This window comes from Cherax quadricarinatus, chromosome 61 (genome assembly GCF_038502225.1).
Source record: "Cherax quadricarinatus isolate ZL_2023a chromosome 61, ASM3850222v1, whole genome shotgun sequence".
Taxonomy (NCBI): domain Eukaryota; kingdom Metazoa; phylum Arthropoda; class Malacostraca; order Decapoda; family Parastacidae; genus Cherax; species Cherax quadricarinatus.
Window position 1 is genome coordinate 10,151,714 of NC_091352.1, and position 13,780 is coordinate 10,165,493.

The following is a 13,780-nucleotide window of genomic DNA, read 5'->3' on the forward strand; positions in this document are numbered from 1 at the left end:
AATTTCCTTACGTCCCAGGTTTATATACGAAAAATTACAGAACCTCTGAAAATCATATTATGGTTATAGTGTCTGTATGCAAGAAAATTCCTGATTTACTAAAGCCGTTTACTTGTTAGGTAAAAATAGCCACAAAATGCTAGAACACACACACACACACACACACACACACATATATATATATATATATATATATATATATATATATATATATATATATATATATATATATATATATATATATATATATATATATATATATATATATATATATATATATATATATACATACAAAGAAATGCTGAAAATGACGAAAACGTCATAATACTATTAAAAATGTTCGCAGATGGAGGTGTGGATATTGCGAATCAAGTTAAATAAAACGAAATAGAAATTTCACAAGAATGTGAAGAGCGTACGTCGTATGCTAGGTATTGTATATAATATTCATTCCTTTTTTCAGGAAATACTTTAAAGCTACAGATCAATCAGTCAATGAACAAATAAGATTATAATGATGAAACGACGTCAGAAGAATGTGGAGAACGATAGATAAGAGGGAGCACCAATAGATGGCAGCATCACCACGTACACTTGGTCGCCATATTGACTCCTAGTGCCGCCTTCCTTATTTATCTAAATATACTCCAACGTACTGACATTTAACGCAGAATTTTTAGGTAAGCGTACATAAGCAAGTGTCAAAATACGAAGGTACGCATTTGCAAATGTACTTCTATTGTCTGTGTTGGGGACTCGATGTGTGGAAGTTGGGTCACTTGGGGTGGGCCTTGGGACGTGATAGCAGATTGGTCCTGGGTTCGAGTCCCTCCACATGGCCAAGCATGTGGGGAACATTGTGGTTACATCTTACTTAGTACTCGGCACACTACACCTAGAATGAATGCAGTGGATGAATAAGCAGCAGCGCAAGTTGTGTAAGTTACCTGGCCGTATGTTTGATCAGTCATTAGGAAAATTATTTCAAGTGGGTGTGGAGGAGGTGACAGTATATGAAGTTCATTGATCTGTGTAATATATATAGGCTTTACCGAGGCACGTTGAGGCAAGGGATGTTCAGTTTATGTATGAAAGGTCCCCTCAAGGAAGGTTCCTTGATGTTGGTGAGGGGCTCTTGATTTAGGGAATTGGATCTGTGCTCCAGTTCCCCAAATTAAGCCTGAATGCCTTCCACATCCCCCCCAGGCGCTGTATAATCCTCCGGGTTTAGCGCTTCCCCCTTGATTATAATAATAATAATATGTATGAAAGGTAACCAGTAAGCTGACTAGTAAATCATTGACAAAAGACAGCGCGTCTTTAGACTAAAACGAGTTTTCATCCATAATGTTAATGTTTCGTCAGAATTACACTGGGTGAAAAGTCATTTTAATAAAGATGTGCTCTCTTCTAGGCTTTGATTTGCTATATTTGTCATAGTCCTCAGCTATAATGTTGATGACTGCCGTTGTCATTTCTTCATAGGGATGTAAGTTTATTTTAGGCACAGGTACACAAAAATACAATTATCATACATAGTGTAAATTACCTAGGATAACCATTATATGTTTGTCTGTATTAAATGGATAAATAGAGGGACCTCGGTGAAATAAGCAACATTGTTTGACTATTGGATTATCCTATGTTAAATATAAAATATGAGGTTCTAATCCTAGGAAACAAACAAGTATGGCACTTAATGCTGAGTAATATAGATTTTTGTCAAACTGAATCCAAAACCTTTAGGACCCTAATGAAAATAAGCCACTTTGACTATTTTGGGGGGCTATCCTAGGTAATTTACACATAAGTTACTATGTATAATCGTACTTGTGTGTACCTGTACCTAAATATACTGACTTGGTTAACAGAAATTTAAAGTCAAGGCAACTGTGCATAAGTCTGTTACTTAATATGGTAAGTCATTCCTAAAACTAGCAGGCCAATTCACTGTCCACTGTTCCATGTTAGCTAATGAAGAGTATAGAAATCTGAGTAGAGGCAGGAGAAGCAGAGGTCATCCCAAGAAGGGTCACAGGGAGGGAGTAAAAGTGGTTTTAAGTGGCAAGGGCTCTAGTTTCCTACAAATGTGTGTGTGAGCATGTTAAGTTGAAATGAGGAAAGAAATAATTTTTTGGGGATTGACATCCTGTTGTAATGTGAGCAAGATAACATTTACGAAGGAATTCAGGGAAACTGATTAGCCAGACTTGAGTTCTGGAGGTGGGAAGTACATTGCCTGCAGTTGGAAAGGAGGATCCTATTTTGGAGGTAGATGACTGGTTTAGTAAAAAAGAAGAAATTAAAATATATTTAATATTAAAGGATTATAACTTTGCATATTGTCTTTATAGATATACATATATGAAATTGATGTTTTATAATGATTTAAACATTTAGCTGCATCCTAAGAATTTGTAAATGGAGGAGCACTCCTATAGGCTGTGAAAGGTGAAAATCCCAAAAGTTGGTTGCAGATATGTTAAATGCATTGTGTTAGTAAGTATAAGTATTTATGTGTTACAGGTACACATAAATACACCTACATAAATTATCATATATAGCAGAATATGTGTAGATTACCTAGGATAGCCCAAAAAAGTTTTGGTCGTGGTTTATGAACCATGCAGGCCCATTATCTCATATCTAGGCCAGATTTACTGCTTCTAGCTTATCTGAGTGAGCTGAGCTGCTGATGTAGAGCTATGAGAGGGAATGGCATCAGTGATGTAGTTCTACATACAGTCACTAAAAGGGTCAATGAGGTATGTATCTCTACCTCCATTATGTGTTGAGATCTGCTGAGGTTTATGGAAGTGACTATAACATGAGGAAAATAGGGATGCTACTAGTATGTGATTGGCAGCAGGTTATTTAGGTGTAGGTGACTGATTCATTAGTGTATGCTTACCATAGACTTTATCCTTGGCAATAAATTTAATTTTATTGGTTATCTATGAATTAACCAATTTTTAATGCAAAATAAATTTTTTTGCAGTGTTAATCCTGTGATTTGTTACAGTTTGTTATTTTCAAAGACAATATTAATAATTAACATACTTACAGATGATGGAAGAGGATAGTGGAATATTTGAACCAGGACCAAGTCAGGGGTTTTTTACAGAGAGAAGTAAAGTTCCTATTTATACTTCAGAACAGGATGATATACCTGTACCTCCTTCCAGACCAAGAGATGAGGTAATTGTTTAGTATATTACAGATGTACAGTATGATGCTAATGGTGAAATGGTTGTAGTTGCCTGTTTTTTTTAAATGTCATTGAGTGTTACCCCTTTTATAACTGAATTTTCAAATTACAGTATATTTTTATTGTAAATTATTTCATTGGGAATTATTTGGTAGTCTTATATTGGTACAGTGGACCCTCGACCAACGATGGCATCGTATAACGTTAAATCCGACTAACGATATATTTTAAGCAAAATTTTTGCCTCGACTAGCGCTTAAAAACTCAACCAACGCCATTCGTTCCGTTCGAGATGCATCCACGTGTGGCCTGCTCAGTGTTTACAAGCCAGCCACCGCAGTCACATCCAAACATACAATCTGAACATTTCATATTATCACAGTGTTTTTAGTGATTGCACCTGCAAAGTAAGTCACCATGGGCCCCAAGAAAGCTTCTAGTGCCATCCCTCTGATAAAAAGGGTGAGAATTAGTATGGAAATTAAAAAAGATTTTGAAGGGTTTGGGGCTAACCCTGAGATGCCTATGCTAGTTGTGGAATCCATTGTGCCTACTTCAAAGATTAAGGAAATATGTGCAAACTGGGTTGAACTGCAAACCTTTATGGATGAAAATCACCCTAACACAGCTATTGTAAGCCGTGCTGGTGACTATTACAATGACAATGTTGTGGCCCATTTTAGACAAATCGTAAAGGAACGGGAGGTACAGAGCTCTGTGGACAGATATGTTGTGCGACAGAGGTCCAGTGACTCTCAAGCTGGTCCTAGTGGCATTAAAAGAAGAAGGGAAGTAACCCTGGAAAAGGACTTGACACCTCAAGTCCTAATGGAAGGGGATTCCCCTTCTAAACACTAACACCATCCACACTCTCCCTTCCTCCCATCCCATCAATCATCACCAGATCTTCAGTAAAGGTAAGTGTCATGTAATTGTACATGTCTTCTTCAGTTTGTGTGTATTAAAATTAATATTTCATGTGGTAAAATTTTTTTTTTTCAATACTTTGGGGTGTCTGGAACGGATTAATTTCATTTCCATTATTTCTTATGGGGAAAATTAACTCGACTAACGATAATTTCGACTAACGATGAGCTCTCAGGAACGGATTAATATCGTTGGTCAAGGGTCCACTGTATATGCAAATGTTTATTTGCCTTAGATAGAATAACACTGTATGCAGTACCCATATGTTGTACATATAGTGATTAAATAGCAGTTACTTGTAATTGAAATATATTTATAGCTATAGGAGTAGAGCTAAGTTTATGAAGTCCCATCTTTAATTTTTAATCCATTATAAAGCTTTTAAAGTTCAGTGGTTGTAGCACTTGCTACTTTCTCTTTTAACTCATTTTGTTGATCTACCACTGTAAAATTATGTGTATACAGTGTAAAAAGTGCTTTTTATCCTTTTACTATTTTTAATTCTTCTGGAATGAGTCTTATATTTTCTAAACTTAATCTTCTCTACAGTACCCTGTTATTCATTGGTTTCTGCCTCATTGTTGTCTCTTCACATTTTCCCTTTTAAATTTATGGTTATTGTCTTTCCGTGTGCACTTCTGGGTTTACATTTGTCTTTCCATTTTTTTTTTCCATTTGAAATTGCATATCTGTCTCAAAATTGCTTTGACATGCTTGAAAGTTTGCATTAGTTTTGTCAAAATATCTTTGCTATAACCTTGTGTGTGCTAATTTAGGGACTTTTTTGTTGGCTTATGAAAGGTCTTCCATCAGATTGTTGCTACTGTACTTAGTTCAAGTTTCTCTTCTTTCACATTTATATTTGCATGTGAAAAATTTTTAATCTGACATCATAAAGCCTTCCTTGCCTATAATACATGCCCACTTGCATCAGCATTTAGTATTTGTCTTACTGATACAGTATACAACTTTTTTCATCCTACCTTGCATTTCACATATTAGCCAAGTTGCAATTGTTGTCAGCTGGGTGTAAAATATAAGGTTCAAAAGATTATCAGAGGAAGCATTTTGCCCACATTTTAAAAACAATGGTAACAATGAGCTATTTTCACGTTTCTCCCATGTGACCCATATTTAACATGATCTAATTGAAATAAGTTACGTATAGTAAATAAACTGAATCATCAGACGTGTATTTTTTGTAAATATGTGCTGCAACTTTAAGGATGTGAATTGATTGCCACTGAAATTAAAGAGCTGCATAGTCATTCTTTTAAATTGGGAATACACTTTTGTTTTGGCCATCTATTCGCTCCATGTATTGTGATAGAAAAATATAATCTGTATTTTTCTTTGCCATCCTATGCAGTTCCTAGAACTAGTGTTCACCGATTACTCTTCATACTTTCAGTAGGAACTTAAAGCCTATGTAGTTCCTAGAACTGCATAGGCTGGCAAAGAAAAGATTCATTAGCATTGTAAGTTCCTACTGAAAGTATGAAGAGTAATTAGTGAACACTAGTTCAGCTTTTTTCTGGAATGTATAGGTTTCATAAACTGTCAAAAGATGCTCAGATGATTGTAATTTTCAGGATGGTGACTCTGAATATGGTGTTCAGCGAAGTATAAGTCGTTCACAGTTGACAGCATGGAACACCCAGCTCTATGAAAAAAATTATGTTATCTGTCCACTTCCTAATTGTGGCTTAATGTTTCATGGTGCTCCACAGATTCAAAATCATTATGTCAACTGTAATGGGGTAAGTAGTTATTGTTTTGCTCTGTTCATTTGAAATATTTTCTTTATAAAATGGTCCTCATATATAATATTAAGTAGATTTTTTGCATTATGCAGGTATCTTTTGTTCACTCAAGAAATTCCATTATTTAAGAGGAAATTTAGAATCTTTCCTAAAATGTTCTGAGGCTGCAAACAGACATCAAGACATCAAAATATAACTTTAATGACACTCACACTGCACTGCCATTGAATATTAGGACCACATTGCGATAGTGTATCAATGATCTTCATAATGCTGCATTACTATTCAACCTTATTTTTTGGCTGATGATACTACCTTGTCTTCTCAAGTTCTCAACCTATTATACTTAACCCTTTGAGGATTGCCAGGCCCTCTCAGAGACTTGTTCTTAGGGTTGCCAAAATTTAAAAAAAAAAAAATAATTTTTTCTTATGAAAAGATAGAGAATCTTTTCCCGTTCATAATGACACCAAAAGTATGAAATTTGATAGAAAACTTATGGAATTATGCTCTCGCGAAGTTAGCGGTCTCGACGATGTTTACGCATCGGCGATTTTGCCCACTCTGAGCCCTATTTTCGGCCAATTCCAGTGTACTAGTCGACAAAAATCATAATTATTTCGCTAGAACTCCATTTTTTCCATCGAATGAGTACAAGAAACCACCCATTTACCGATTTCAACTATCCAATAAAGTGGTCAGAATTTAGCAATTTTGCCAATTTCACACAAATTTCAAAAGATGCCAATTTCCAAGTAGGGTCCAGAATAAACAAGAAAGACATTCCTGGCACTAAAATTACATTTCCTCTGTTCATTAGTCACATCCCCACGCCCCTCTTACATTTCTTTTGCTTTCCACTTTGAATTTTTATTCTCACAAAAAATAGAAGATTTACTGTTATGCAGACTACTGTATTAGTGTAGAAATGGTATAAATAATACCAGCGCACTTGTGAAAGAATATTAGATTCACCAGTTGACACGTATTGGACGTGTGGCACGATTTGTTTACTTTTGAACTTTGGCAAAAATCTAACATTTCTGCTACTTTGATCTCAATTTCAAGGTACTTTTCATTGTGAAACCAATCAAAATCATCTCAATTTCTGTAATATGTCTTCCATTCTATAAAATAAGACCAGGAAAACTAGAATACAACCATAAATACCATACGAAAATACAGTGCAAAGTCGCTGTTTTAAACCAAAAACACAGTCAAAGTTTTTTTTTTTCTCATTACGCACTGTGTGCTGCAGGATTTTTTTTTATACTGCATACACTGACCACATAGACCCATTCTTTCATATGTAGGCCTATCATGTGGGAGTTCGACACGTGGATTAGGTAAAGTAATACTACTCACGTAGGCTGGTAGTACGTATAATTACAGACAAGGTGAGTAGCGCCCTTACAGCCGTAACCTAGTCTCTCTGCTCTCTCTCGTACAACTGACTGACTGCCTGACTGGCCGCCCACAGTACCCATATGTGAGAGGGTCTTTGAATACTGCCAGGTCAGCGCAATATGAGTTCAGACAGTGACTCAGGCAGAGACGGTTGGTCGTGAGTCAACTGGCACAGTGGTTACTGGTAACTGGTTACTACTACTGAGAGGCCTACCAGCTTTCTCTTGCTAGATTTGAGGGCGCTAGAATTTATGCATACTAGTACGTCAAAAACCCTGGCGCTTAAGCCATACTAGTACGGCCGAAGCCCCGAAAAGGTTAAAGCTTAGTGATATGAGAGGGTATCACACCCATGAGAGGCTGAATCTTTAACAGGTGGCCCCTTTGTAAAAGACTGAAATTGTCATATGAGGATGTAGCAAATACAGTGGACCCCCGCTTAACGATCACCTCCCAATGCGACCAATTATGTAAGTGTATTTATGTAAGTGCGTTTGTACGTGTATGTTTGGGGGTCTGAAATGGACTAACCTGCTTCACAATATTCCTTATGGGAACAAATTCGGTCAGTACTGGCACCTGAACATACTTCTGGAATGAAAAAATATCGTTAACTGGGAGTCCACTGTACAGAGGCTCAGCTGTACAGTACTTTTAAGGACAAAGAATTTTACTAACATGTTGAATGGTTTCTAAGGAAAATGAGATGGGGCGACCCTCCTGAAAGTATGGGCTCAATTCTCCATGTTGTGCAATCCATAATAGCTGCCATAAAACATTTGTAATGAACTTGTTAGATGCATATTGTAATTGGTATACTGTATTAGAACTAGATAAATCTGGTTTTTCTTCTTCACACAAAAAGTGAATGGTAGAGTTTATTTTTGGGAGACTCTTTGGTCAAAAGTTACAAATTAAAATTTTGTGAAATTTGAGTACAGTATTATGAATCTGCAAGTCTGACTGTACATAACTAGTTTTGAGCTTCATTGTTAAGATTGAACTTACATTTAAAAAAAAAAATGTCCAAGTCTGCATCTCCAGTCATAATACAAGTGTCTCTGGGAAAATGGAATTCACTTTTAATATAATGTTCGCTTAATGAACTTAATGTTATTACCGATTGTGTTCATAACATTTGAAAGTATTACTCTGCTCAACAATCAAATTTTGGCTGTTAATTAGCAAAGGTCAAGTTTTAAATGGTATCATCATTTTGCTATGAATCATATAGTGACACAGTTTACCATTGTGTTTAACATTGAGTTGCTGTGTAATTGTATTTTAATAATAATCTATTTTCTGAATACATTTAATCATAATAGAGATGTGACAGTGCTGTGCTGAAGTGTAGCAGGTGCCAAGCCATGGTTTTAATGGATCATATGCATCAACATATGAAAGCCATGCATCATTTAGAACAATCTCGTCACCCAAGCAGTGATTCTAGCAGTAGTGAGGTTGCTAGAGTGACAGGTGCCTTAGAAGGAAAAAGATCTAGTCACAAGAGTGGAAGGCATCTTGTAGCTTCTGCAACTGCATCTGGAGCAACACCAGTAGTAAGCTGTGTTAATGTTTTTGGAATTTATTTAATATTTTTTTTATCCTAGGTTAAATCAGCTTAATTTCTTATGTGCTTATTAAATCTGTATGCTCTCAAAACCATTCTTGAACATTTGAGTATTATCCAATGTACTTAAAGCTGGAAGAAATTCGACAAATTGAAATAGTGTTTTCATGCAATAATTTCTGAGTGCTGCAGCTGAATTGCTTCATGCATAAGGTGCTTGTGTATTTGAAGATATTGATCTCTTTGGTTTCTGAAAGGTTTGAATTAGGTTTGAAGCATTCATGTTCTAATTTACAATTTTGAAGAGATTTGGACATTTGTGGCATTTATGGATTTGGAAAAGGCATATGACAGGGTGGATAGGGGAGAAGTGTGGCAGATGTTGCAAATGTATGGAATAGGGGGTAGGTTATTGAAAGCAGTGAAGAGTTTTTACGAGGATAGTGAGGCTCATGTTAAAGTATAAAATAATACTTCATGGGTAAGTGGAGAAGAATCCGTCCTCTGTAAGCCATGCTTGTTGTAAGAGGCGACTAAATTGCTGGGATCAAGTGGCTAATAACCCCTTTTCCTGTATAAATTACTAAATGTAAAAAAAAAAAAATTAATTTTTGTTTTTTAGGTCACCTTGCCTTGGTGGAAGATGGCTTGTGCTTTAAAACAAATAATAACAATAATAATGTGTAATAATAATAATAGTGGCGGTGTCAGTGTCAGCAGCTCAGGTGGTAGCAGCAGCAGCAGCAGCAGCAGCAGCAGCAGCAGGAGTAAAAGAGGAGAAGCACCATTTTTTGTTAAAGAAAAAAAGAAAAAAAAATATCTGTGGATTGACTATGATGAACATCCATAGGAATCGCTTTTTGATAATTTTTCTTTCAACGAACCGGCGGTGTCCCACCCAGGCAGTTTGGCCCAAAAAGAAAAATGGAAATTTCTCTTTAAATTTAGTAATATAAACAGGAGAAGGAGTTACTAGCCCCTTGCTCCCGGCATTTTTAGTTGCCTCTTACGATACACATGGCTTATGGAGGAAGAATTCTGTTCCACTTCCACATGAAGAATAAAGTAAAATATTGTATTATAAATGTTAAAACCCTAGGTAGTAGGTGGGTAGACTTCAGCCACCCAGAAACCTGTAATTGTGTTACATGATGGCAGAATTGCTGGTGTCTTTTTTCTGCTTCATAAACATGCAAGATTTCAGGTACATCTTGCTACTTCTACTTACACTTAGGTTACACTACATATGCATGTACAAACATATACAGTAGGGCCCCACTTACACGGCAGGTTAGGTTCCAGGCTACCGATGTAAAGCGGAAATCACCGTAAAGTGGAACACCGTTTTTTCCACTTATAAATGCATACAAATACTAGATAACAAGTTTACACTAACATATATTAAGTTAGCAATAGAACTAGGCATTAAAAACAACAAAAAAGTAAAATACTCATATAGTACACTCATTACTTATCTTAAAATATTTTTAGTCTTAATCTAGGGTGAGACGAGTAGTATTTATTGTAAGAAATCAGGTATGGTATGTATGGTAGCCAGCCAGGCTACCATACCAGGCCACCTCACCTACACAATATCCTATGACATTTAAGTACCCAGAGTGATAAAATGCATATACAGTTCACTCATTACTTACCTTAAAATATTTGTAGTCTTAATGTAGGGTCAGGGGTGAGTAAACGAAATAAAACAAATAAATGAGAGAGAGAGAATGAGTACATGAGAGAGAACAAGCGCAGAGTTATGTAAACAAACCAGGTGAATGCAAGTTTTGTAAACAGACCGGGTGTACACGTCTGGTCTGTGTACAAGTTACATTGTGTACAAGTTGTCTCTACATTGACATGGTAGAATAAATAAAGAGGAACACTCCCATTCTCGTGTAACACCATTTTTAGAAGAAATGACGCTCTGAGTTAAGGCAATGGAAATAAGTCACTCTGACTCTTTTGGGTTATCCTAGGTACTTTACACATATGCTGCTATGTATGATAATCTATGTATCTGTATTTGTGTATGCCTGAATAACCTTACATACGAAAGGAATTATTTTCTACAGTTACCCCCAGTAATGCATTTTCTCTTTGTTGGACTAGAGAAAATATTCTTACAGTCACTTGTACAAGTTGTCTGGCTACCACATCTCATATTTGTTTATTTATTCTACTGTGGGGTGTATTTATCATCTTTATGTGTTATGTATCGTGTTTATTATATAATTTTGAAAAAATATCAATAGATGGATTAAAGAAAATGTGTATTTTAACGTAATATACGACATTTAATGAGACTTGGTGATTATTATTATCATCATTACTAATATGGTGTCACTCGTACAAGTTGTCTGGCTACCACATCTCATATTTTTGGTTATTTATTCTACTGTGGGCTGTATTTATCGTCTTTATATGTTATGTATCGTGTTTAATATATAATTTTAAAAAAAATCATAGATTAAAGAAAATATGTACAGGAAGGCCCCGCTTTACGGCGTTTCACTTTACGGCGTTCCGCTAATACGGACATTTCAAATTATGACCAAAACTCGCTATACGGCTCCCCCCACCTGACTTTCTAATACGGTCACCGTGTCCCACCCTGTTTGTTTACATTCTCCATGAGCTCAGTAAGCACTAAGTCTCTCCATTTTGTCTGGAAACTCCAAAATTTCAAATGTTTTTAAAAGTTATTTCATATTTTATATATACTCTGATAATTATACTTATGTATACCTGTGCCTAAATAAACTTACATACTGTGCTGGCATGCAGGTACACATTAAAATTGGTAAGTGTCTTATGTCTCCAGACGTCATATTAGTAATGATGATAATAATCATCGAGTCATTTAAATGTCGTATATTACGTTAATATACACATTTTCATTAATCCATCCATGATATTTTTTTCAAAATTATATAATAAACACGATGCATAACATATAAATAAGATAAATACACCCCACAGTAGAATAAATAAACATAAATGTGAGATGTGGTAGCAGACGACTTGCACAAGTGACGCCATATTAGAAATGATAATAATAATAATAACAATACTCACCGAGTCTCATTAAATGTCGTATATTACGGTAATATACACATTTTCATTAATCCATCCATGATATTTTTTTCAAAATTATATAATAAACACGATGCATAACATATAAATAAGATAAATACACCCCACAGTAGAATAAATAAACATAAATGTGAGATGTGGTAGCAGACGACTTGCACAAGTGACGCCATATTAGAAATGATAATAATAACAATACTCACCGAGTCTCATTAAATGTTGTATATTACGTTAATATACACATTTTCATTAATCCATCCATGATATTTTTTTTCAAAATTATATAATAAACACGATACATAACATAAAAAGATGATAAATACACCCCACAATAGAATAAATAAACATAAATATAAGATGTGGGAGCCACATAACTTGTACAAGTGACGGCAAGAATAACATTTTCTCTAATCTAACATAAGAGAAAATGTGTTACTGGGGGTAACTGTAGAAAATTATTCCTTTCGTATGTATGTAAGTAAGTTTATTCAGGTATACACAAATACAGTTACATAGATTATCATACATAACAACATACGTGTAGAGAACCTAGGATAACCCAAAAAAAGTCAGTGTGACTTATTTCCATTGCCTTCACTCAGAGCTTCATTTCTTCTCAAAATGATGTTACATGAGAATGGGAGTGTTCTTCTTTATTAATTCTACTGTATCAATGTAGAGACAACCTGTACACAATGTAACTTGTACACAAACCAGACGTGTACACTTCGTTTGTTTACAAAACTTAAGTTCGCCTGGTTTGTTTACATAACTCTGTGCCTGTCCCCTCTCATGTACTCATTCTTTCTCTCTCTCATTTATTCGTTTTATCTCATTTACTTACTCCTGACCCTACATTAAGACTACAAATATTTTAAGGTAAGTAATGAGTGAACTGTATATACATTTTATCGCTCTGGGATGCTTAAATATCATAGAATAGTATGTGTGGGTGGGGTGGCCTGGTAAGGTAGCCTGGCTATTACCATACATACCACACTTGATTTCTTACAATAAATACTACTTGTCTCACCCTAGATTAAGACTATAAATATTTTAAGGTAAGTAATGAGTGCACTATGTGTGTATTGTACTTTTTTATTGTTTTTTGATGCCTGGTTCTATTGCTAACTTAATATATGTTAGTGTAAACTTGTTATCTAGTGTTTGTATGCATTTATAAGTGGAAAAAAAGGGTGTTCCACTTTACGGCGGTTTCCGCTTTACGGCGGTAGCCTGGAACCTAACCTGCCGTATAAGTGGGGCCCTCCTGTATATTAACGTAATATATGACATTTAATGAGACTTGGTGATTATTATTATCATTACTAATATGGCGTCTCGAGACATAAGACACTCTTAATGATTTTAATATGTACCTGCATGCCAGCACAGTAAGTTTATTTAGGTACAGGTATTTTTTTTTTTTTTTTTTTTTTCAACAAGTCGGCCGTCTCCCACCGAGGCAGGGTGACCCAAAAAAGAAAGAAAAATCCCCAAAAAGAAAATACTTTCATCATCATTCAACACTTTCACCACACTCGCACATTATCACTGTTTTTGCAGAGGTGCTCAGAATACAACAGTCTAGAAGCATACACATATAAAGATACACAACATATCCCTCCAAACTGCCAATATCCCAAACCCCTCCTTTAAAGTGCAGGCATTGTACTTCCCATTTCCAGGACTCAAGTCCGACTATATGAAAATAACCGGTTTCCCTGAATCCCTTCACTAAATACTACCCTGCTCACACTCCAACAGATCGTCAGGTCCCAAGTACCATTCGTCTCCATTCACTCCTAT

At 35.5% G+C, this 13,780-nt stretch overlaps 1 protein-coding gene across 2 annotated transcripts in view; it reads left to right on the top strand.

Annotated features, from left to right (window-relative positions):
* The first annotated feature begins 508 nt into the window (after window positions 1–508).
* Window positions 509–13,780, top strand: part of LOC128699368 (uncharacterized) — a 57,025-nt gene continuing 43,753 nt past the window's right edge. The window contains exons 1-4 of one of the 2 annotated variants that reach the window (XM_070098215.1): window positions 509–680; window positions 3,067–3,198; window positions 5,728–5,895; window positions 8,631–8,864. In XM_070098215.1, coding sequence (XP_069954316.1) covers window positions 3,067–3,198; window positions 5,728–5,895; window positions 8,631–8,864 — 534 coding nt within the window. In that variant the 5' untranslated portion in view covers window positions 509–680. Of the gene's footprint in view, window positions 681–755; window positions 939–3,066; window positions 3,199–5,727; window positions 5,896–8,630; window positions 8,865–13,780 lie in introns of those variants that run through there. The other variant, XM_070098216.1, reaches the window with a different exon arrangement.